At 45.6% G+C, this 23,852-nt stretch overlaps 1 protein-coding gene across 5 annotated transcripts in view; it reads right to left on the bottom strand.

Moving 5' to 3' along the window:
* Positions 1-7,973: 7,973 nt before the first annotated feature.
* EEF1D (eukaryotic translation elongation factor 1 delta) overlaps positions 7,974-23,852 on the bottom strand; it is a 39,125-nt gene continuing 23,246 nt past the window's right edge. For 3 of the 5 annotated variants that reach the window (XM_063131204.1, XM_063131199.1, XM_063131201.1), the window contains 6 exons: positions 20,487-20,558; positions 17,381-17,480; positions 16,703-16,806; positions 13,445-13,702; positions 10,118-10,312; positions 7,974-8,065 (listed from right to left, as the gene is read on the bottom strand). In XM_063131204.1, coding sequence (XP_062987274.1) covers positions 8,027-8,065; positions 10,118-10,312; positions 13,445-13,702; positions 16,703-16,806; positions 17,381-17,480; positions 20,487-20,558 — 768 coding nt within the window. In that variant the 3' untranslated portion in view covers positions 7,974-8,026. The remainder of the gene's footprint in view (positions 8,066-10,117; positions 10,313-13,444; positions 13,703-16,702; positions 16,807-17,380; positions 17,481-20,486; positions 20,559-23,852) is intronic. The other 2 variants (XM_063131200.1, XM_063131203.1) reach the window with 1 other exon arrangement.

Raw genomic sequence — 23,852 nt, 5'->3', positions numbered from 1 at the left:
GCCGCCCGGCACCGGGGGCCCCCGGCTCCGGCTCCCCCATGGCGCAACGACCCACGGAGCTCGCTCAATACGCGCGCGCCTTGGGCTGCTCCCGGCCCCACGCGGGGCCAGCCCCGGGCAGGCGCCGCCTCCAGTGCTCTCCAAAGGCGCATGGGAGATGGATGCGCGCCCGGAGGAGGAGCAGCAGGAGGAGGGTCACTCACCACCACGCGGCTCAAGAGCAGTCCTGGCCACGCCGGGGCCCAGCAGAGGCCGGGGCCTGCCGCAGAGCTGCAACGCCCCGGGAGCCGCCGTTGTGCAATACACCGGCAGGACCTTGGGGAAAGGCCGACTGAGGTTCTGAACTCAAGCAGCCCTTGGGAACGGAGGACACTGCCCTGTCCAGGGTGCCATCCAGCGTTAGCCCTACTTAGAGTAGACCCCTTGAAGTGAATGGGATTGAAGTGAGGCAGGGTCAACTTCAAGCCATTCGCGCGCCAACGGTTCTACGCTAATTTTATTTTATTTAGTTAGTTATTGCATTTCTATACCACCGAATAGCCAAGGCTCTCTGGGCGGTTCACAAAAATTAAAACCATTCAAAGTATAAAACCATAATATAAAATACTCAGATCAAAACAGCAGCAATGCAAAATTACAACTTTAAAACGCCAAGTTAAAATTTATTTATAAACTGTTAAAATGCTGGGAGAATAAAAAGATCTTCACCTGGCGTCTAAAGGCATATAATGTAGGCTGCAAGAAAGGCCAATGCTATTTTGGGCTGCATTAATAGAAGTATAGCTTCCAAATCACGTGAGGTCCTGGTTCCTCTCTATTCGGCCCTGGCTAGGCCTCATCTAGAGTATTGCGCCCAGTTCTGGGCTCCACAATTCAAGAAAGACGCAGAGAAGCTGGAGCGTGTTTAGAGGAGGGCAACCAGGAGGATCAGGGGTCTGGAAACAAAGCCCTATGAAGAGAGACTGAAAGAACTGGGCATGTTTAGCCTGGAGAGGAGAAGGCTGAGGTGTGAGCACTCTTCAAATACTTGAAAGGTTGTCACACAGAGGGCCAGGATCTCTTCTCGATCCTCCCAGAGTGCAGGACACTGACTAATGTGCTCAGTTTACAGGATGCCAGATTCTAGCTGGACATCAGGAAAAACCTTCTGACTGTTAGAGCAGTATGACAATGGAACCAGTTACCTAGGGAGGTGGTGGACTCTCCCACACTAGAGGCCTTCAAGAGGCAGCTGGACAGCCACCTGTCAGGGATGCTTGAAGGTGGATTCCTGCATTGAGCAGGGGGTTGGACTCAATGCCCTTAAAGGCCCCTTCCAACTCTACTATTCTATGATTCTATCTTGAGGCACAGGTGAACTCAGTGGCAAAGAGCACCTTTTATCAGCTTAGGTTGATATACCAACTACGCCCTTATCTGGACAGAGATAGCCTAGCTACAGTTATCCATGCTCTGATAACCTCTCGCTTGGATTACTGCAATGCGTTATATGTGGGGCTGCCTTTGAAAACGGTCCGGAAGCTTCAGCTGGTACAAAATAGGGCAGCATGGTTACTAACAGGGACTGGCCGACGAGACCACATTACGCCAGTCCTTTTCCAGCTTCATTGGCTGCCAGTCCAGGTCCGGGCCCAATTCAAAGTGCTGGTATTGACATTTAAAGCCCTAAATGGTTTGGGGCCAGGTTATCTGAAGGAATGCCTCCTCCCATATGTACCTACCCGGACCTTAAGATCATTTACAGGGGCCCTTCTCCGTGAGCCCCTGCCAAAGGAAGTGAGGCAGGTGGCTACTAGGAGGAGGGCTTTCTCCGCTGTGGCACCCCGGTTGTGGAACGAGCTCCCCAGAGAGGTCCGCCTGGCGCCTACACTGTACTGCTTTCGTCACCAGCTGAAGACCTTTTTATTCTCTCAGTATTTTAACACTTAATTTTAACTTAAATTTAAATTTTACTGTTCTAACTCTGTATTTTAATCTTATATCAATTTTGCTGCGTGGTTTTATCCTGGTTGCGCTTTTTATACTGTATTTCGTAATTGTGTTTTAACCTGTTGGGTGTTTTATTGTGGTTTTAATTTTTGTGAACCGCCCAGAGAGCTTCGGCTATTGGGCAGTATAAAAATGTAATAAATAAAATAAATAAATAAATAAATAATTCTATAAGGGTGGGCAGCTTGTGGCCCTCCAGAAATAGCTAATTGCGAGGAATTATGGGAGTGGTGACACTCCAAATGTTTTGGCCCACAAGGTGCTCACCCATAGCCAAAAATCAAGCTTAGCAAAATAAACCCGAGACAGGCAACATCTAGGGGCAAGGGGGAAGGGTTATTTGTTATGGCACTGGGTGTGTGTATAGAGAGCGAGAAGAGAAACAGGAAAATAATGAACCTTAAATCCACAGTCAGGCAATACCCTTACACCAACCCACCAAAACATTACAAAACAGTGGGCAAGATTTTGAATTCTGAAAGATTGGGATAGATGGTAAAAAGAATAGGCTATGGAAGCAAGAGGAAAAACAAAAAATTCGGCCAGATGTTATAGCCATACGGTCTGCATTTAGTTGGACTCAAGATGGAGAGTGTAGATACCACATTTTCCCCAGCATTCTGGGGCAAAGAAGTAATGGCTAACCCCCCAATTTCTGAAAACATCCAGGCAGGCTGTGACTCCATTCTGTCTTTAGCCTTGACAAAGCACAACAGGTTCTGAACAAGCAGAGAAAAATAATAAAAAGTACAAGAGAGGTTATATAAGCAAGCACAGATATTAATTCTGTTGTTTTACTTGGTAAAGTCAACTGAAACCTATTAGCTCAGCTTGCTATCTATGCAGGAACCTACGTGTTTTAAAGCAAGACAGATCTGAATAACAGCTGGGATTTGAGTTATCAAAAATGGGGGCAGGGGACCCATTGCCCCTTTGTCCCAGAATTCATTCAGTCCGCAATCTCCATTTTGCGGCCAAGTCTAAATAAAGGCCTTATGACTACATCTTGCTTAATTGTTGAGCTTCTAAGGAGTTTCCTCTTATCATCAAAGCCTGATGAATACATTCTGCAGAACTTGAAAGTATGCTTACTGTTTGGTGACACTTTGATTAGTCCTAAAGCTACTGCCAACAGTGGATTTGATTTTTCATTTTTGTTTTTAATGGGCCAACACAGCTATCTCTTGCTTTTTCTGTGCTTTTTTATTTTTAAAGTAAGCTACACTCAAAAGATAGGAGATTTTGTTCTGGCTACAAACTTCCCTGGCTGACAGCAGTCAACGGTGCGCCATAAAACTGAAAGCAACCACTCATTCTTATGGGATAATAAGAGTGGGGCATCAACTCTAGAACATAATGGGGCATCAACTCTAGAACAGCAGCAGAATGGGAATTCAGGCGGCTCCCAAGAGGCCGCCCAGCAAATCATTAACAATCAAGCCTGCCCTTACTCCTATGATTTCATAGAATCATAGAATCGTAGAGTTGGAAGGGGCCTATAAGGCCATCAAGTCCAACCCCCTGCTCAATGCAGGAATCCACCCTAAAGCATCCCTGACAGATGGGTTGTCCAGCTGCCTCTTGAAGGCCTCTAGTGTGCGAGAGCCCACAACCTCCCTAGGTAACTGGTTCCATTGTCATGCTGCTCTAACAGTCAGGAAGTTTTTCCTGATGTCCAGCTGGAATCTGGCTTCCTGTAACTTGAGCCCATTATTTCGTGTCCTGCACTCTGTGATGATCGAGAAGAGATCCTGGCCCTCATGGCCATATAAAAACATGATGAAAAACAAAGTGACATTTTTTGGTTTAAATGAAGTAATAGATTTCATGTTCTTCGGCTAGGAATAGCCCTGCTCATAAAACAACCATAAGAGAAAACTGTAGCATTGAGTTAGCCTGATACAACAGAAGTAAACACAAAATTCCATCTTTGATATGTGAGTAATTAGCATTACTTTTTAACAACAGTAACAATATGGGTATGAGAAATTATCTCACTCTTTGGGTGAAGCCTTCATTTGGGATTGTTGAGTACCAACGCTGTAGCTTCAGCTTGTGATCCAACTATTAACCTCACTCTTTGCTGGGTTAACTACACTGCCACAGCTTCGGCAATTCATACACCAGGAAGCCCAACTAGAGAAATGCACCAGTGCATGTTGAGTCATCAGATCCTAGACCCCGAGAGCTGCCTAAACAGTAGATGGATGACAGTATCTGCATTACACCCTAGAAACTGCAGGGCTAGAAGGGCTGAACTAGCACAAGGGCGCGGGCCTCCCCGATTGTACACTGCTGAGTTGATTTGGACTTAGTGTTCTGCTCATCAGGAAATGCATGTGTTTAATTAAGGGGATAAAACAGGCCCAGTTTAGCCTAAAGAATGTTCGCACGCTAATTGCTCTTCTCACATGTCAAAGAAAGATGGAATTTCGTGTATACTTCTGTTGTATCAGACTACCTCTTAACGCTACAGCTTTCTTACGGTTGTTTTATGAGCAGGGCTATTCCTAGCCAAAGAACACCAAAACCATCTGGCATTAGAACCCCTTTGAGGACACCTGGTCAGTTCAGGCAGGATTCTATTGTACCGAACATCCAGCACCAAGAGGGTCTTCTTGTTTCCTGGAATAGATATGAACACTTGCCTATTGATCAGGACCGACTGAGGGACAGATCTCCAACTTGGTGGGAAGGCATGCCAACTGCCTTTATGCACACACCAGGCTTCCCAGTTCTTCTCCACAAGGATTCTGCCCAACGATAAGTGCTGGAGAGACGCCTCATACTTGCACGTTGTTTCTCACCCAGTGATTTGAGACCTAACACATTTTTTATAGAGGGCCCCATAATAAATACTTCTGCCCACTCCAGCAATGATTATTTTACTCGGGAAACAGAAGAAACTCAGTGGGTGGATTTATTCCCAGACCAAAACATGGGTTGACGGCACCCCACACAGTAACCATATTAGAACAAAGCAGGGTGTGGATGGGAGGAGGGCCACCTGAGAACCCCATGTACTCTGCCTTGAATTCCACTTTGGGGGACAGATGGGATTGTAAATGTAATAAATACTCATGATTCCAATTTGCTAACACTGGAGTCTTCAACTTCTTCTCCCCGCCCCCTTTTTACAACAGGCAGCCTGACCCAATTTCTTGTTTTCTGAAACTGTCTGCTGAACAAGAATGGTGTCCTCTCTGGCTGTTTGATAATGGACCAGATTTTGTGTTGTGCCAGACGAACTGTTTTTTCATAGAATCACATAAGAGCTGGAAGGGACCTATAAGCCACAAGGCCAAACTCACGGCAGGAAAACCAAAGGCACAGCGTTCCCAACATGTGGCTGTTCACCCTCTGCTTGAAGACCTCCAGCAAGGGAGACCCCATTGTTGGCAATTGTCCCACTGCTCAGCTTCTTTGCCATCAAGAGGTTCCAGCTGATGTTCAACCAAGTTTTACCCTCCTGCAACTTAAGCCTACCTCTGTGGCAACAGAAAGCAAGTCTTTGCCCTCTGAGAGAGCCCAGGGAGGAGTGCTTCTCTTCTCCAGGCTAAATATACCCAGTTCCTCAACCTTTCCCCGTACCACTTGAATCATAGAATAGTAGAATTGGAAGGGGCCTACAAGGCCATCAAGTCCAACCCCCTGCTCAATGCAGGAATCCACCCTAAAGCAGCCCTGACAGATGGTTGTTCAGCTGCCTCTTGAAGGCCTCTAGTGTGGGAGAGGCCACAACCTCCCTAGGTCACTGGTTCCATTGTCATACTGCTCTAACAGTCAGGAAGTTTTTCCTGATGTCCAGCTGGAATCTGGCTTCCTTTAACTTGAGCCCGCGTCCTGCACTCTGGGAGGATCGACCCTCCTCTGTGGGACCACCTTTTAAGTATTTGAAGAGTGCTCTCATGTCTCCCCTCAATCTCCTCTTCTCCAGGCTAAACATGCCCAGTTCTTTCAGTCTCTCTTCATAGGGCTTTGTTTCCAGACCTCTGATCATCCTGGTTGCCCTCTTCTGAACACGCTCCAACTTGTCTGCTTTCTATACTGATGACCTTCTGTTTTATGTCTTCCCCATGTTTGAAGTTCGTTTCCCAGACATTCCTTTTTGCCTCTTTTGAAGATTCAGGCAATAATCTGCCTGTCTCCAGTCCTGTGACACCTCACCTGTTCTAAGAACTTCTATCAGCTTTGAGAACTACCGGAGAATACATCAGCGAGTTCCTTCACTACCTTAGGATGCAATTCATCAGACCCTGAGGAGGTGAACTAATTTAAGTTAGCTACTGTATTTCTTGAACAACTCCTTATCAGTCTTGAACCGCAGTCCTGACCCTCACCTGTCATGCTACTTATACAAGATAACACATTTCTCCTTTTGGAAGAAGGTGGAGGCAAAAATAGGAGTTGAGCAGTTCCACCTTCTCTTTGTCACTGCTTTAACACTTCACTCTTCTATTTATTAATTTCATTTCTATAGTGCCCAATAGCTGAAGCTCTTACTGTGCGTTGGCTTACCGTTTCTTTCCCCTTCCTTCGAATACCTGAAAAAAGCCTTATTTCTCTTAGCATCCCTTGACAGCTTCAGCTCATTATGAACCTTAGCTTTCCTAAGACCACCCTAGAAGTAGGGGCTACTCCTCTGTACTTCATGCAACACCCTTCTTTTTGTACAGCCACATTTTAAAAAGTTGTCTCCCATTTCTCTCTCTCTCTCTCGTTGGAACTGTATGCAATTCTGCCTTTAGTAATTCCTTCAGGAATCCCAACCCATCTCTCTGAAAATCAGCGTTCCTCAAATCCATGATATATCGTTTGACTATGCTCACCTTTCACATTCCATAAGAACATGAATTCCAGTATTACATATTCACATTCCCCCAAAGTTCCTGCTACTTTAATCCCATTGGCTAGATCCAGTTCAGGAACAGGTAGATAGTTAATGAACACCTTTTTTGGGATGATTCCAATTCATGCAGCTTAAGTCTGAGCATCCCATAGATAGCAAGCAAGGAAGACTAAGGCGGCACTGTATTGGTGGAGAAGAATAGTTTTAGCGGCACAGGTTAAGATCCTGAAGCAAATGAGCTGTGCAAACCATAGCAAGGTTATCCATTATTGTTGATGTGGTGCATATGTGAACAGAGTTTTTTGGGGGGCGGGGGGCAATGTGGGAATGGGACAATGCAGCAAGGACATCTCCTACAGAGGCTCCGCTGAAATGAGGAGTGAGGTATTGGTTCCTCTCTATTCGGCCCTGGTTAGGCCTCATCTAGAGTATTGCGTCCAGTTCTGGGCTCCACAATTCAAGGACACAGACAAGCTGGAGCGTGTTCAGAGGAGGGCAACCAGGATGATCAGGGGTCTGGAAACAAAGCCCTATGAAGAGAGACTGAAAGAACTGGGCATGTTGAGCCTGGAGAAGAGAAGATTTAGGGGAGACATGATAGCACTCTTCAAATACCTAAAAGGTTGTCACACAGAGGAGGGCCAGGATCTCTTCTCCATCCTCCCAGAGTGCAGGACACGGAATAATGGGCTCAAGTTAAAGGAAGCCAGATTCCGGCTGGACATCAGGAAAAACTTCCTGACTGTTAGAACAGTACGACAATGGAACCAGTTACTTAGGGAGGTTGTGGCCTCTCCCACACTCGAGGCCTTCAAGAGGCAACTGGACAGCCATCTGTCAGGGATGCTTTAGGGTGGATTCCTGCATTGAGCAGGGGGGTGGATTCGATTGCCTGCTGTTCTATGATTCTATGAACTGGACTTGTACAAGAACTGCCACAGGACTAATTCCATCATCTCCAGGCAGGCAGTGAGCAGGTAAGATCAACCAAGCACAAGTGAGACAGCGAGTGCCTTTGGAGACACAACTTCATGTATAGGCAGCGCTGAATAGGCCCTGCTCCCTCCAATCAGCACCAGCTCTAAAAACAGAAGAGACAGCACACTGGTTAAGGAAACAGGCCCCGACGCAGCACTGTTCTCCAACTCTTGACCTTTTATTAGCGTTAGAAAGTGTAAAGGTTTGCTGTTAGATCTTGTTGAAAGCAGCTATATCGACACTCTGCACCTGCAAGACACGAAGGGAAAACAGTAACATAAGAAAGAGCTTTAAAGATTGGAGATCCTTACAAGCAGCCTTCTAAGATCCCAAGCCTGGCAAAATCCAAGCCCTGTTTCACAGTCCTTCAGCAAAGAATGGGCTCCACAACCTCATCCAGGCATCCATCTAAAACCATGAAGACTAACCTTCATGGTTGTTTAAGAGGGATGCTGGCATGTCTGTCGAAGGCCTGGAAGCCTTAAGAAACCCTTGAGCAGGACTTGGAATACAACTGGGACACAGCCTGAATTACCTACCCAGATTCTTGCCCTGCTCCTATGGGTGTTAGTGTGCAGGGAGAAAGTTGTGCACTCAAGAGTTTAAATTCTACAGCTGGATTTTCAAGCGACATTAACCCACTGCTAAAGCTAAGCCTTGTATTCAGGCATAGTAAATGTTCATGAATTGAACACATACACAACTTTATGCAGAAACCAGTATCCCCTGGCACCAGCATTCATTGTTTAAAGAATTCATACTGTTTTGGCAAACACCCAAATTGGAAGAAATGGGGAAATGGGGGGGGGGGGAGTGGAGACCTTGACCCATAGGAGCAGGCGCTAAAAAGAGACAAGCTCTGGTGCTCCAGGAATCATATACATCTGCAGTTATGCTGCAGATTAGAAAACCGTTGTGTTAACAGTAGCTCCTGCTGGCACAGCAACTGTTTCCAGCTCCTGACGAAGGAAAACCAGTCCGCAACGTTGAGCAGAGCACGTTTGGATATAAACTAATAAAACAACTTTTATATGATTCCTGAAGCACCAGAGCTTGCCTCTTTTTCCATAGAATCATAAAATAGCAGAGTTGGAAGGGGCCTACAAGGCCATTGAGTCCAACCCCCTGCTCAGCGCAGGAATCCACCCTAAAGCATCCCTGACAGATGGTTGTCCAGCTGCCTCTTGAAGGCCTCTAGTGTGGGAGAGCCCACCACCTTAGCAGGCAACTGATTCCATTGTCGTACTGCTCTAACAGTCAGGACGTTTTTCCTGATGTCCAGCCGGAATCTGGCTTCCTGTAACTTGAGCCCGTTATTCCGTGTCCTGCACTCTGGGAGGATCGAGAAGAGATCCTGGCCCTCCTCTGTGTGACAACCTTTCAAGTATTTGAAGAGTGCTCTCATGTCTGCCCTTTTAGCGCCTGCTCCTATGGGTCAAGGTCTCCACTGCCCCCCCCCCCCCAAAGCATTTCCCCATTTCTTCCAACTTGGGTGTTTGCCAAAGCAGTATGAATTCTTTAAACAATGAATGCTGGTGCCAGGGGATACTGGTTTCTGCATAAAGTTGTGTATGTGTTCAATTCATGAACGTTTACTATGCCTGAACACAATGCTTAGCTTTAGCAGTGGTTTAATGTCGCTTGAAAATCCAGCTGTAGTATTTAAACTCTTGAGTGCACAAAGGGAGCGTCTCCCTCAGCAAGCACTGTGTTCAGTGAGTAATCTGAACACTGTAGTCCACCACTGGGCCCAGGTAGGCAGTAGAAAGGATGGGAGAAGTTGGGAGAACATTACACCACAGCCAAAGCTCAACATATTGTTAAATGTGTGCCAACAGTCTCAAGACGAGTGTGCAAAGTCTTAGAGGTTGAGCTGAACATTGCAGTATGTTCAGGCAGAAAGAGGCTTTCAGGTTGCCCAAAGTGTTGTCCCTGCCTTTTTTTTTTCGTTTGCACTATTTTCCTGCTGATATCCCTGATCAACTGCAGCCTCGGCAGAGTACAAGAACTTCTTCCTGGCAATAATAATCCAAAGCATTGCTGAATGCCCCCTGGGAGGGAAAAGCACTTCTTTCTTCAGCCCTCTTCCAAAAAAACCCTGAACAAAACCCACCAGAAAAGGGTTCATGAAATAGAACTGGAAACATACTTGAAATTCCACCCCCTCCCCATTTTTGGGGTTTTTAACCCTAGTAAGATCAGTATTTTCTTCTTAGAGGCTTGGAAAACTGAATTTGCTTGAATTGATCCAGGCACCTGGGCCAGAACTGTCCAGAGAAACAGTCCTCCCAGGGAACTTACATAATCTTCAAACGTGGTGATCTCTTCCTCCAGTATATCTGTCCCAACTTTGTCATCCTCCACCACACACTGAATTTGGAGTTTCTTGATGCCGTAACCCACTGGGACTAGTTTGGAGGCTCCCCAGACTAGACCGTCCATCTGAATGGATCGGACACATTCCTCCATCTTGGCCATGTCTGTTTCATCGTCCCACTGAAGAAGGGCAATAAATAAATAAATTACAAAAAAGGTTTAGCACCACTGGCAAACAGTAAAAGGCTGAGGCTATAGGACAGCCTTCCTCAACCTGGGGCGCTCCAGATGTGTTGGACTACAACTCCCAGAATGCCCCAGCTGGCTGGGGCATTCTGGGAGATGCAGTCCAACACATCTGGAGCACCCCAGGTTGAGGAAGGCTGCTATAGGAGAAGGGGAAAACAAGGCTGCTCATGAAAATAAAAAAAAAAACTTCCTGGAGATTAGCTGAAAACAAATCCATAAAATGAAGAAACCAAATATGGTTGTTTTTCTCACCAGGGCCAGTTATCTAACCTACAATCTAGTTAGCAATTTTATGAAATCTTAGATCTTCCACCTTTCTTCAAGCCAGTCTCTATAAAGCACCTTTGTGCCAGATGTAACACCCATCCACCCCCTGCAAACCTTTCCTTGAACAGGTGACCACCAAGTGTGTTGTGAACAATTCAAATTGCACAATCAAGTGAGCAGCCCAATGCAGATTCAAGGCTGAGCGCAAATATAAGCAAAGCGCAGTGATCAATGAGCCTGGGATTAAAGTCAACATTTCATAGAATCACTGAATCATGGAATAGCAGAGTTGGAAGGGACCTACAAGGCCATAGAGTCCAACCCCCTGCTCAGTGCAAGAATTCACCTCAAAGCATCCCTGACAGATGGCTGTCCAGCTGCCTCTTGAATGACTCTAGTGTGGGAGAGCCCACCACCTCCCTAGGTCATAGGTTCCATTGTCATACTGCTCTAACAGTCAGGAAGTTTTTCCTGATGTCTTGGCATGTTATGCCATGGCAAGAAACTGGCCTCCTGAGTTGGTACATTCTATAGCCAAGCATGCATCTTTGTCTTTCCTTAAAGCTAAAACAGAAGGGATGGATTCTAAAAATATTGGATACTATTTTGATCCTACTTGTCCAAGGACCTCAGGGCAATGTACATGATCATAGAATCATAGAATAGCAGAGTTGGAAGGGGCCTACAAGGCCAGCCCCACCCAACGTATCTGCCCCCCAACTTCCCTGTGAGGGGGGTTAGGCTAAAAGATGGTGACTAGTCTAAGGGAATGGGGCAAATATGTTTTGTTGCTGAGTGAAGACATGAACCTGGGTCTTTCCCACTATTAGCCTAACAGTATAACCACTATACCTGACTTCCCTTTCTCTCGTCAAACTGCGTCTTTCCCTGTATTTTGACATTTGAACTCCTGATGTACCCATTCTGCAGGCACTCAACATTAAAGACATAATGGACGATCCGGAAAGCGGTTCACTCCAACATTTTATTGCAGACACACACACACACACACACACACTGAGTGGTATAGGAGTATGAATCTGGTTTTATATCCTTTCCCCATATATGCACCTTATATTTGGTATTAAAATACCTTGTGAGCTGGCTACCTGGAGTGTGATCGAAAGTCAGATGTTTGTTAGAAAAGGCTTACATGATGCTAAATTTTGGAGTTTGACAAGAGGCCTTGCGTGCTTGATGAAGTAATTAAAGATTACTTATTATAGTATCCTTATTACCTAAGGATACTGTTTGCTAGAGATTATTCTGGCTGTGTTTACCTATGCTTTATTGTAGTGAAGAACAAGACTATTCCCCTAAAACTCCTATTTCTACCAGTTAAAGCATCAAGGATGCTTCCACTACATCCCGCAAGCCAGTGAGCACAAAATGTGGTTCAGGTTTCTTGCTCAAAAACCTGCTTCTCATCTGTCATTTGACTGTTTCATCAATACCGCCCAGAGAGCTTCGGCTGTGGGGCGGTATATAAATGTAATAAAATAAATAAATAAATAATACATCAGTTCTTAAATTGTTTCCTGCAGGCTCACAAATGTAGAATCTTAGAATAGTAGAGTTGGAAGGGGCCTACAAGGCCATCGAGTCCAACCCCCTGCTCAAGGCGGGAATCCACCTTAAAGCATCCTTGAAAGATGGCTGTCCAGCTGCCTCTTGAAGGCCTCTCGTGTGGGAGAGCCCACCATCTCCCTAGGTCATTGGTTCCATTGTCGTACTGCTCTAACAGCCAGGACATTTTTCCTGATGTCCAGCCGGAATTTGGTTTTCTGTAACTTGAAGCTTCCATGTAGCTTTCAGCTGATTTGTCAATTTATCATATGGGATACACATGTCCATAAACTGGCTCATCTTTGCTTCTTCTTACTCTTCTCCAGATGAAGAATACTGAGTAAACTGACTAAGTTATTTGCACTGCCTGAAGTCTGCATGTGGACACTTCCATAAAGAGCAGATTCTATGTGGCTGCCAGTCAGACAGCTCGAGGGACCCTAGACCAAGGGAGAACGTACTCCTGGATGCCTATTCCAACAGGCAACACCTTTCCTTCCAGATCACTTGACAAAATAGGTAGGTATATGGGAACTAGGTTTTGCGACCTTACACTATCACTGTCTTCTCTGTCTTGCAAGCACACATAGTGAAGTGGTATTAAGAACTGTCAGGAAAACAGAGTTTCTGATGCAGTGGGAGAACAGAATTGAAGCACAGCTCTTGTTTAAACTGCAATGATGTGATAACCATAAAAACATCAATTTCTGCACTCAGGAAAACTGAGCCCAGCAACTATATAAACGATGCAAGTTGGTAGAGCTATGCATAAGCCTAACTTAGGTAATCAAGGGGAAAGCCAATGAGCGCTGCTAGACACCGACGTCCCTCCAAGAGACCACTCGAAATCCTACTCAGCGGTCCCTACCTGGTAACGCCCAACATTTCAAGTCAACCCTATGTCAGCCTTGACAGCTATATACTCTTTTTAGAAAGAAAAGCAGATTCAGTCCTTGAGCTACTGAATCATGTACCTAGTGTGAATTCCTGCAAACACAGACTCCAGACAGCCCCTCTGATACTGGTTTCAATCAATTGCCAATGCCCCATTTATCGGTGATTGGGGTGGGGAGGAGAGAGGCAAAACAGGGATGGCATATTAAAAAACCTCAGACAAGGTGGGAGAAGCACTTTCCACTTCCAACAAGATGTACTTGTACAGGTGAGAGAAACACCTGGAGCATCACCCCAACATTATCCACTCCCCAGCTGGGCATGAGACAGGCTTACAGGCTTGACATCCAAGAGGATGGAGGACTTGGCGATCAGGCCGGGTTTCTTGGATTTCTTCTCTGCATACTGCTTTAGTCGCTCTTCTCGAAGCCGGGCAGCTTCCTGGTCTTCCTCATCATCATCACTGCCAAACAGGTCGATGTCGTCATCGTCGTCCTCAACTGCAGCGGCGGCAGCGGGAGATTCTGTTTTCTTGGCAGGCAAAGAAGAAGGCAGCTCAACTTTCCTCGATGTGATGGTCAGCGGTTCCACCTTCTTCAGGGAGAAAATGAAACAATCAGCCCTACTGCGAACGGAAAGCAAAAGCAATTCCTAGAAGCAGAGGGACCCAAACATGAGTTGAAATGAAAGCAGATGGTGTGTTTTCAGTTCTAGTGAGTAGTGGACACAAACTGGACCTACGGGACACAATCCACTATGATTGTGTTTTAGAGTTTTAAATTTTGTATACTTGTTTTTATCTCAATTTTAGAATTTCTGTAAACCGCCCAGAGAGCCCTGGCTATGGGAGCAGTATATAAGTGAAATAAATAAATAAATAAATAAATAAATAAATAGTTCTCCTAAGCAAGTCACACTGAAATGAATGAGAGCAGCGGAAGAGCATAGTTTAGCATAAAGCAATAAACTGTGCTGACTTAGAATCATAGAATCATAGAATAGCAGAGTTGGAAGGGGCCTACAAGGCCATTGAGTCCAACCCCCTGCTCAAGGCAGGAATCCACCCTAAAGCATCCCTGACAGATGGCTGTCCAGCTGCCTCTTGAAGGCCTCTAGTGCAACCTCCATAGGTAACTGATTCCATTGTCGTACTGCTCTAACAGTCAGGAAGTTTTTCCTGATGTCCAGCTGGAATCTGGCTTCCTTTAACTTGAGCCCGTTATTCTGTGTCCTGCACTCTGGGAGGATCGAGAAGAGATAAAGGAAGCCAGATTCCAGCTGGACATCAGGAAAAACTTCCTGACTGTTAGAGCAGTACGACAATGGAATCAGTTACCTAGGGAGGTTGTGGGCTCTCCCACACTAGAGGCATTCAAGAGACTTAACTTCCTCTCCTCATAGGATTAGACAGATTCATGGAGCATCAGGCTATCAATGGTTCCTAGTCCAAATAGCTATATGATACCTCCAGTATTGGACGTAGCGTACCTGTCTTCACCAGCTGTTGGGGAACATGGGTGGGAGCCAGTTGGCCACTGTGTGAACAGAATGCTGGACTAGATGGATCCCTGGTCTGATCCAGCAGGGCTCTTATATTCTTATGCTTACCAAATTCATTGCCAGCTCAAGAAATATAGGAATGGGTCTGTTTTGCATTATCTAGCATCTCTCCAACAGCCAGACCTACGTTAGCGGAGATGCCTTGCAATACAGCACCTTAGCGTTTCCTTAAATGGATTTCCCCTGACATCTTCCTAACTTTTTATTTATTGATTGATTACATTTCTATACCGCCCAATAGCCTAAGCTCTCTGGGCAGTTCACAAAAATTAAAACCATTCATAGTATAAGACAAATTTGTTAATCTACTTCTAGGAAATGATGTGACCTGATAACTAGAAGCAAGAAGAGGATTCCAGTTTTAGAAGAACCTCTCTACAGCAAGCAGCTTCAAGACTCAAGCCTTCCCTATATATTACTCCCATTTATAGATTAGGGCAATGGTTTTCAAATCAAGGCAAATGTCTTTCTGAGAAATCCTAGGTTCATTAGTGAGAAGGATAGTAATGGAGGATGAACCTTCCCAAAAGCCACATATCCACCATTACCAATCTTTCCCTGCAATATGAAGCTACCGGGAACTGTTCCAGGGTGCATCCTTTATTTCACAAGAGGAAACCGTGAGACGCGAAAGGAGAGCGTTGCAACGATACAGCAACATGCTCTGTAAAGGCCAACCGCTCTGCGGCCAGCAACTCAAGGCGGTAAACATAGGAAAGAAGAAATTTTGGAAATGTTCGGATTACAGTATGGCAATTGATCTGCATTGGACTCATTTATATTGGCAGAAATAGGTCTCAATAGAAAGCAAGTGACCTGACTCCATAGACAATGAGCCATTTATGCCATGGGGACCTGGCTTGAACCATGTATCTGGGAGACTTAAATACAAATATCCCGCACAGGTGGCCCCATTTGGGATTATTATTATTATTATTATTGTTGTTGTTGTTGTTGTTGTTGTTGTATCCCGCCTTCTGCCCAATACTGGGCCTCAAGGCAGCCTTACAAAATTTAATACATTTTAAAACCTATGAAAATAAATATACAAAAGTTTTTTTAAAATTAAATATATTACAATATTAAAACATTTAAAATACAAGACAATTTTACAAGTCCTTAACACAGACGGAGGCCCAGATTGTTCACCAAAGGCCTGCTGGGACAAAGAAGTTTTGCCTGCTTCCGAAAGCCCATCAAGGAGGGAGCCAGCCTAGCTTCCCCGGGGAAGAGAGTTCCTGAGCACTGGAGCAGCCACCGAGAAGGCCCTCTCCCGCGTTCCCACCAAGCGCGCCTGTGAGGATGGTGGGACTGAAAGAAGGGCTTCCCCAGAAGATCTCAAAGCACGGGCAGGCTCATAAGGGAGAATAAGGTCTTTCAGATAATGAAGACACAGCAGCTAGAGCGTACTCTATTCAGGAGAACTTGGGCGGGGGAAAGAGTCTGGGCATTTTTATCTAGGTATGAATGAAACACGTAACAGGTGGGAGGGCTCCTTTAGAAATGGTATTATTATTATTATTATTATTATTATTATTATTATTATTATTATTATATTTATTTATTTATTTATTTATTTATTTATTTATTTATATCCCGCCTTTTGCCCAATGCTGGGCCTCAAGGCGGCCTTACAAAGTTTAAAATATACATGGGGGGGGGGGGGAAACAAAACCATAAACATTTAAAATACACAACAAAATTATAAGACATTAACATAGATGGAGGGACAGACTATTCTCCAAAGGCCTGCTGGAACAAAAAAGTTTTTGCCTGCTTCCGAAAGCCCATCAAGGAGGGAGCCAGCCTAGAGAGTTCCAGAGCACCGGAGCAGCCACCGAGAAGGCCCTCTCCCATGTTGCCACCAAGCGCGCCTGTGAAGATGGTGGGACTGAAAGAAGGGCTTCTCCAGAAGATCTCAAAGCACGGGCAGGCTCATAAGGGAGAATACGGTCTTTCAAATAACCTGGACCCGAACCATATAGGGCTTTATAGGTCATAACCAGCACTTTGAATTGTGCCCTGTGTTTTTACCTGTGTTGGTGGTGGTGGGGAAGGGTGGTGAGTAGTAGATGCTCTTTCCAGCACACTCAGGCGACATTCCAGTCGGGAGATGGCAAGCTGGAGGTCGGCAACCACTGGAGGTGTGGGGAGAAGAGGAGAGGGGGAAAAAACACGTTAATGAATGGGATCAAAGAAGCAGGCATGCAGCAATTGCCTTCCCCCTCCCCGCCTTCCTTTCTGGTTTTGTATTGGCCTCAGCTGAAGGACCACCTAGCTCCTTGCTGCAGTCCAACCACAAAGAGGGGAGACATGAGAGCACTCTTCAAATACTTAAAAGGCTGTCACACAGAGGAGGGCCAGGATCTCTTCTTGATCCTCCCAGAGTGCAGGACACGGAATAATGGGCTCAAGTTACAGGAAGCCCGATTCCAGCTGGACATCAGGAAAAACTTCCTGACTGTTAGAGCAGTACGACAATGGAGGTTGTGGCCTCTCCCACACTAGAGGCCTTCAAGAGGCAGCTGGACAACCAACTGTCGGGGATGCTTTAGGGTGGATTCCTGCATTGAGCAGGGGTTGGACTCGATGGCTTTGTAGGCCCCTTCCAACTCTATGATTCTATGAAAACATGCAGACTTCTCCTTTTATACGAGGGCGGAAAGGATCTGCCAGCACAGATGCAACTCATTACAAAGTGCGGCCACTCACCGCTATGAAGGCTATGATTCTCCACCTCAAGGCTCGCGATCCTTGTGACCAGCTCACTTTGATCCCCAGCAGGTCCTGCTGAAGAGGTGCTGCTCGCGCTCTGCAAACAGACAGCATGAAGGAAGGTGAGGCCGAGTCAATTGCTGACCTGCGTCAAACAAGAGATGCAGCATCCTAACACAGCTGCAGCAACAGAAGGGAAACGAACAGGGGAAACCATCAGGCAGCAACAGGGAGCAAAGCGTTTTCAAACAGGAGGTACGAGACAAGGAGAACAAGAGGCCCGGCAGCCTTATTTTCTGCAAGCCCGACGATGGATCTGGTGTGCACAGCAGGGTGGGTTCGCTCAGTTTTTTAAAAAGGTGTTTAAATAAGAGTCATAACGTAATACAGAAATAAAAATGTGCCTGCTTCATTAGCCCTGCTATGCGGCAGCTTTCAGTCTCTTAAACATGGCAATCTTTGTAACTGATGTGTATGTAGGTATGAGTCAAGAGAGAGACTGTGTTTGTGTTTCACAGAAAAGGGACTCACTTTGCCCTTTGGGAAACAAAGCAAAAGTGCCTGGCATGTTATGAATTCTGCTTTGGGATCACACCATCATGCATGGCGGCCGATCCGATTAACTTTTCTATTCAGGGAGGGGTGGTGTCATGTCTAGCTCTGCTCCCCCTGGTTTGGAAGAAGGTGTTTCAGGTGATCAATCAGAATCAGACTCTGAAGTAGAGGAGTCGGCGCCAGACACAGGCCAGCCTGTACCAGTGGGGGAGAAAGCTCTCACGGGCTCTACACCAGCTGGTGGTGAACCCTCCCCAGAGTTTATCTCGTCAAGGGCAAATCATACACAGTCAGTGGGAAGCCAACATTCTTCCGAAGGAGAGAGCATGGACAGGTTAGCCGATCCTAGAGTATGCCACAGACTGAAATGGGCGGAGTGAAAGGAAGGCAAGAGAAAGTCAGCCCGGCTCGCCTCCTGTCAGAAGCTGCCTCAGAACTAGTCTCTCTGAACACGTCTTGGGAAAGGGCTTTCCATTCTCCTTGAAAGGGCAATTGTCTTGCATAGTTTTGCCTAGGGGAAAGTTCCAAGAGATTAGACTCCCTTCAGGTGGGAAGGAATGTTTATTGCTTAAATATAGCTTTGTAGATTACTTAGCAGGCCTCGTTACTGTCTCCCAATTTATTTATTTATTTATTTATTTATTTATTACATTTTTATACCGCCCAATAGCCGAAGCTCTCTGGGCGGTTCACAAAAATTAAAACCATCATAAAACAACCAACAAGTTAAAAATACAAATACAATATTCCCAAGAAGGCAGGAGCTTTTGAGAATCACGACAGGAGGCAACTTCTTTACAGGACTAGCACAGACTGCTTCAATTCTTCTCTAAAGAACTTGGCGAGGATCCAAAGCGCCGCCACGCAAACAGCGCCACAAGCCTAAGGGAGTTTTAGGCTTGCTTTCCCCTGAACAGCCGTGCCCACCGAGGGAAGTTTCAAAAGCAAATGGTGATATAGATCATGCAAAGAAAAAAAGCATCAAAAATGCACTGGGCTAACACAAGCCCTTTGTGTATTTATTTATTACGTTTTTATACCGCCCAATAGCCGAAGCTCTCTGGGCGGTTCACATCAGCCTAAGCAGCTGTCTAAACTATGGAATCTTATGTCCTGGATTCTATTCACAGCCTTGCCACATGTAATAATAATAATAATAATAATAATAATAATAATAATAATTTTATTTCTTACCCGCCTCTCCATTTGGATCGAGGCAGGGAACAACATTAGAACAGGAATCAATACATCTTAAAAATTCTGGATTTTACATTGATCTGGATAGGCCTGCCGGAAAAGGCTAGTCTTTAAAGCTGCCTTAAAATCACACAGAGAGTTAATTTTACAAATCTCCTCCGGCAGGCCGTTCCACAATCTGGGGGCGACAGAAGAAAAGGTCCTCTGGGAAACTGATGCCAGCCTAGTTTTAGCTGACTGAAGTAAGTTCACCCCAGAGGACCTGAGTGTGCGGGGCGGACTGTATGGGAGAAGGCAGGTAACCTGGACCCAAACCATTTAGGGCTTTAAAGGTAATGACCAACACTTTGTGCTTTGCCCCAAAACTAATCGGCAGCCAGTGGAGTGATTTTAATGTTGGGGTAATATGCTCACCCCTAGATGTACCGGTGACCAACCTGGCTGCCATATTTTGAACTAGTTGAAGTTTCCGAACTAGGTACAATGGTAGCCCTATGCAGAGCGCATTGCAGAAGTCATGCCTTGAGGTTACCAGCGTGTGCACTACTGTCTTTAGGTCTTCTGACTCTAAGAAGGGGTGCAGCTGGCGTATCAGCCGAAGCTGATAGTAGGCACTCTTGGCCGTCGCATCTATCTGGGCTGTCATTTGGAGCGACGGATCCAGGAGCACCCCCAAACTGCGAACACAGTCTTTCAGGGGGAGTGTAGCCCCATCCAGAACTGGCTGACACACCTCCAAACCTAGGTCAGAGCCCTTGACAGCAAGCACCTCTGTTTTGTCTGGATTCAACTTCAGTTTGTTTTTCCTCATCCAGCCCATTACCGCCTCCAAGCATTCATTCAGAGGAGACACACTATCCTTAGCTGATGCTGTTATTGAAGGCATAGAGAAATATATTTGGGTGTCATCAGCATACTGATAGCACCCCGCCCCATGCCTCCGGATGATCTCTCCCAGCGGTTTCATGTAGATGTTAAACAGCATTGGGGATAGGATGGCACCTTGTGGTAGATAAAGGACCTAGAAGTCTGTTGCTTAAGTAGTACAGATGCTCTAAATAAAGTGAGAATTGGGATGGATGTTTATAGCTGAGAGTCTCTTTCTCCACCTGAGAAGCAATTCCTGAAGCGTAGCTGAACATCCACTGGGTGAATTTGGCAAATCCAGAAGCACAACTGTGTAGAAATGAACAATTATCAGGCACGGAGCTTGCAAGCAGTGTGATGACAGGGCGGGGAAGAGGAGGAGGAGGAGGAGGGGAGAGAGGGCCTTAGGTACGAGCAACAAAGTCCCCAGGCTGAGCCAGACAAACAGGTATTGCGCGTCCCCCCACACCCCCAAGCGACTTACAGTCGCACGGCCTGACTGCTTCTTGCGACGAGCAGGTGGGGCTTCATGAGGATTTTGCAAAACTGTCTTGAGCTGAAAGGGGCAAGAGCATTTTTTTAAAAAATAAAAGAACATTCTGTTTGCTCAGTCACTCATGCGGCGGTGGGCAGGCAAACACAGCAGTCAAACCCACATGCAGGAACGCATGCTTCAGTAAAGAAAATAATAATAATAGTCGGAGGTTAAGACAGTAAGATGGGAAAACGAATATAAAAAGCAGCATTACAAAGTGCTGTTTCCTTCAGCTAGAAAAAAAAAGCCTGGGTTTGAGGTAGTTTGTCTGAAAAGGGATGGGAAATCCTTCCACACCAGATCAAAGGAAACTACCAACACAATCAGGTCGTCCGTATGCTTTCACTTCACTGAGTAGGAACAGGAAAACCAGCTGAACAGAGCACGTTCTACTGCCAATTCTCAAGGCAACTTGCAATATAGCCATAGACCAGCCTTCCTCAACCTGGGGCGCTCCAGATGTGTTGGACTGCATCTCCCAGAATGCCCCAGCCAGCTGGCTGGGGCATTCTGGGAGTTGCAGTCCAACACATCTGGAGCGTCCCCAGGTTGAGGAAGGCTGCCATAGACCATTGCAACTGGAATCTCAATAGGCTTAGCAGGCAGTATCATTAAATCAAACCTGTTTTCAGAACAGACTGAATCCTTACAGCCAAGACACAAACACATGGGTAGAAGCTATCCAGTAGCCACCATACGCTGACACTCGCAAAATGTTCGTCTGTGATCTTCACCAAAAGCTCCTGAGTAAACATCGCTCATGGGGTAGGTCAGGTTAGGAAACCAAGGGTAGAAGTATCAGATTGAGGGGAGACATGATAGCACTTTTCAAATACTTAAAAGGTTTATTTTATTTTATTTTATTTTATATTTATTTATTACATTTTTATATCGCCCAATAGCCGAAGCTCTCTGGGCGGTTCACAAAAATTAAAACCATAATAAAACAACCAACAGGTTAAAAACACAAAGGTTGACACACAGAGGAGGGCCACGATCTCTTCTCGATCCTCCCAGAGTGCAGGACACGGAAGAATGGGCTCAAGTTACAGGAAGTCAGATTCTGGCTGGACATCAGGAAAAACTTCCTGACTGTTAGAGCAGTACGACAATGGAACCAGTTACCTAGGGAGGTGGTGGGCTCTCCCACACTGGAGGCATTCAAGAGGCAGCTGGGCAGCCATCTGTCAGCCATGCTTTAAGGTGGATTCCTGCATTGAGCAGGGGGTTGGACTCGATGGCCTTTTAGGCCCCTTCCAACTCTACTATTCTATGATTCTATGAGTACAGTGACAGTTCTCACAACAGAGGGAATAACTGGATTCCCCATGGATCTGGATTGGGATTGGGTCAGGGGTGAGTAGCAAAGTAGCCCCATTTGTAAGCGATGCTGTTTTGACATCCTGTTTGTACCACATTAAATATTAAGTCCGAATGGATTTATTTGGAGCTTGGCTGCCCCTAGACTTCTGCCAGAAGCTGATTGTCATGGGCATGAAAATGGCATCTCATTCTGGCTCTCATTTGGGGTTAATTATAAACCTTTGTCCTGCTTACTTAAAGCCATGGGAGGCTGTACATGATTATCTTTGATGCTTCAGCTTAACTTTCTATTTTATCTACCTCTAGCTATCTTTGCTTTGCAGTCTATGTTTAAGCTAGATTTGCATTTTTGTAGTTTTTCTTTCACATTTCCCTTCCCTCTCTATCTCTCTGTATTTTCATAGTTCTGTATTTTGCAATTACCGCTCTACTCCACTTCTTGAATTATTAAAATCTTTTACTCGCCAATTCCTTTTGACACTGAACCCGGTCAATTTACCCGTGGTGTAACGGGGCCTCCTAAACAAAAGGCGTTCATATCAATTATGGTTAGAGCTAAATTATAGGACTCTTTATATTCCTCTTTTTTAAATCCTTTAGCAAGGGTGGCATGCTGTGTCTTGAGCGTTTGAAACCGAACAATAAAATAAATTGAACATTTGAAAAAGAACAATAAAACAAACAAATTCAATTTGTTTACACAATTGAAAACGAATTGTGTAAAAAGCAGCAATCTGGAAGACCTTCATGATAATCACCCTACTATTTAGGAAGCAGAGGTGAAAAGGCAGCTCTTTCTTCCCTCAAATTGCTTTAAAACTGAAATAGAGAGACCAGAGGAATCACATCCAGGATACACAAGGGGAAACACACCATCTTTGTGTTTCTTCTTTAAAAAAAAAAAAAACAGCACTGTGAATACCCAATCACAGAGTGCAATGATCAAATTAGATCATTTAGGAAATAGAAACCAAATGCACAGTTACAAGATGGGGGATACTTGGCTCAGCAATACTACAAACGAAAAGGATCTTGGAATTGTTGTAGATCGCAAGCTGAATATGAGCCAACAGTGCGATATGGCTGCAAGAAAGGCAAATGCTATTTTGGGCTACATTAATAGAAGTATAGGTTCCAAGTCACGTGAGGTACTGGTTCCTCTCTATTCGGCCCTGGTTAGGCCTCATCTAGAGTATTGCGTCCAGTTCTGGGCTCCACAATTCAAGAAGGACGCAGACAAGCTGGAGCGTGTTCAGAGGAGGGCAACCAGGATGATCAGGGGTCTGGAAACAAAGCCCTATGAAGAGAGACTGAAAGAACTGGGCATGTTTAGCCTGGAGAAGAGAAGATTGAGGGGAGACATGATAGCACTCTTCAAATACTTGAAAGGTTGTCACACAGAGGAGGGCCAGGATCTCTTCTCGATCCTCCCAGAGTGCAGGACACGGAATAACGGGCTCAAGTTAAAGGCAGCCAGATTCCAGCTGGACATCAGGAAAAACTTCCTGACTGTTAGAGCAGTACGACAATGGAATCAGTTGCCTGGTGAGGTTGTGGGCTCTCCCACACTAGAGGCCTTCAAGAGGCAGCTGGACAACCCTCTGTCAGGGATGCTTTAGGGTGGATTCCTGCATTGAGCAGGGGGTTGGACTCGATGGCCTTGTAGGCCCCTTCCAACTCTGCTATTCTATGATTCTGATTCTATGAAATTATATCTGCCAAGAGTCTTAAACAGGGTCTGGACAGCGGCATCACAGAGTCCCTCCTATCAATAGCTTAGGGTACAATCCTATGCGCATGTTTAAACAGAAAAAAGTCCTACAACTCCCAGCATTCTCCAGCCGGCTGAATGCTGGAAATTGTAGGGCTTTTTTTCCCCTGTCTGAAGATGCATAAGATAGTGCAGTCATTGATACAAGATAAACATCTAGCTCTGTGCTTGAGGAGAACCTCAAATCCTCTTATGTGAATAGCTTGCTACTCTAGCTGCTC

Source organism: Elgaria multicarinata, chromosome 7 (genome assembly GCF_023053635.1).
Source record: "Elgaria multicarinata webbii isolate HBS135686 ecotype San Diego chromosome 7, rElgMul1.1.pri, whole genome shotgun sequence".
NCBI classification, from domain to species: Eukaryota; Metazoa; Chordata; class Lepidosauria; order Squamata; family Anguidae; genus Elgaria; species Elgaria multicarinata.
The sequence above is the reverse complement of the archived record's forward strand: the minus strand, read 5'-3'. Positions and strand labels throughout refer to the sequence as shown.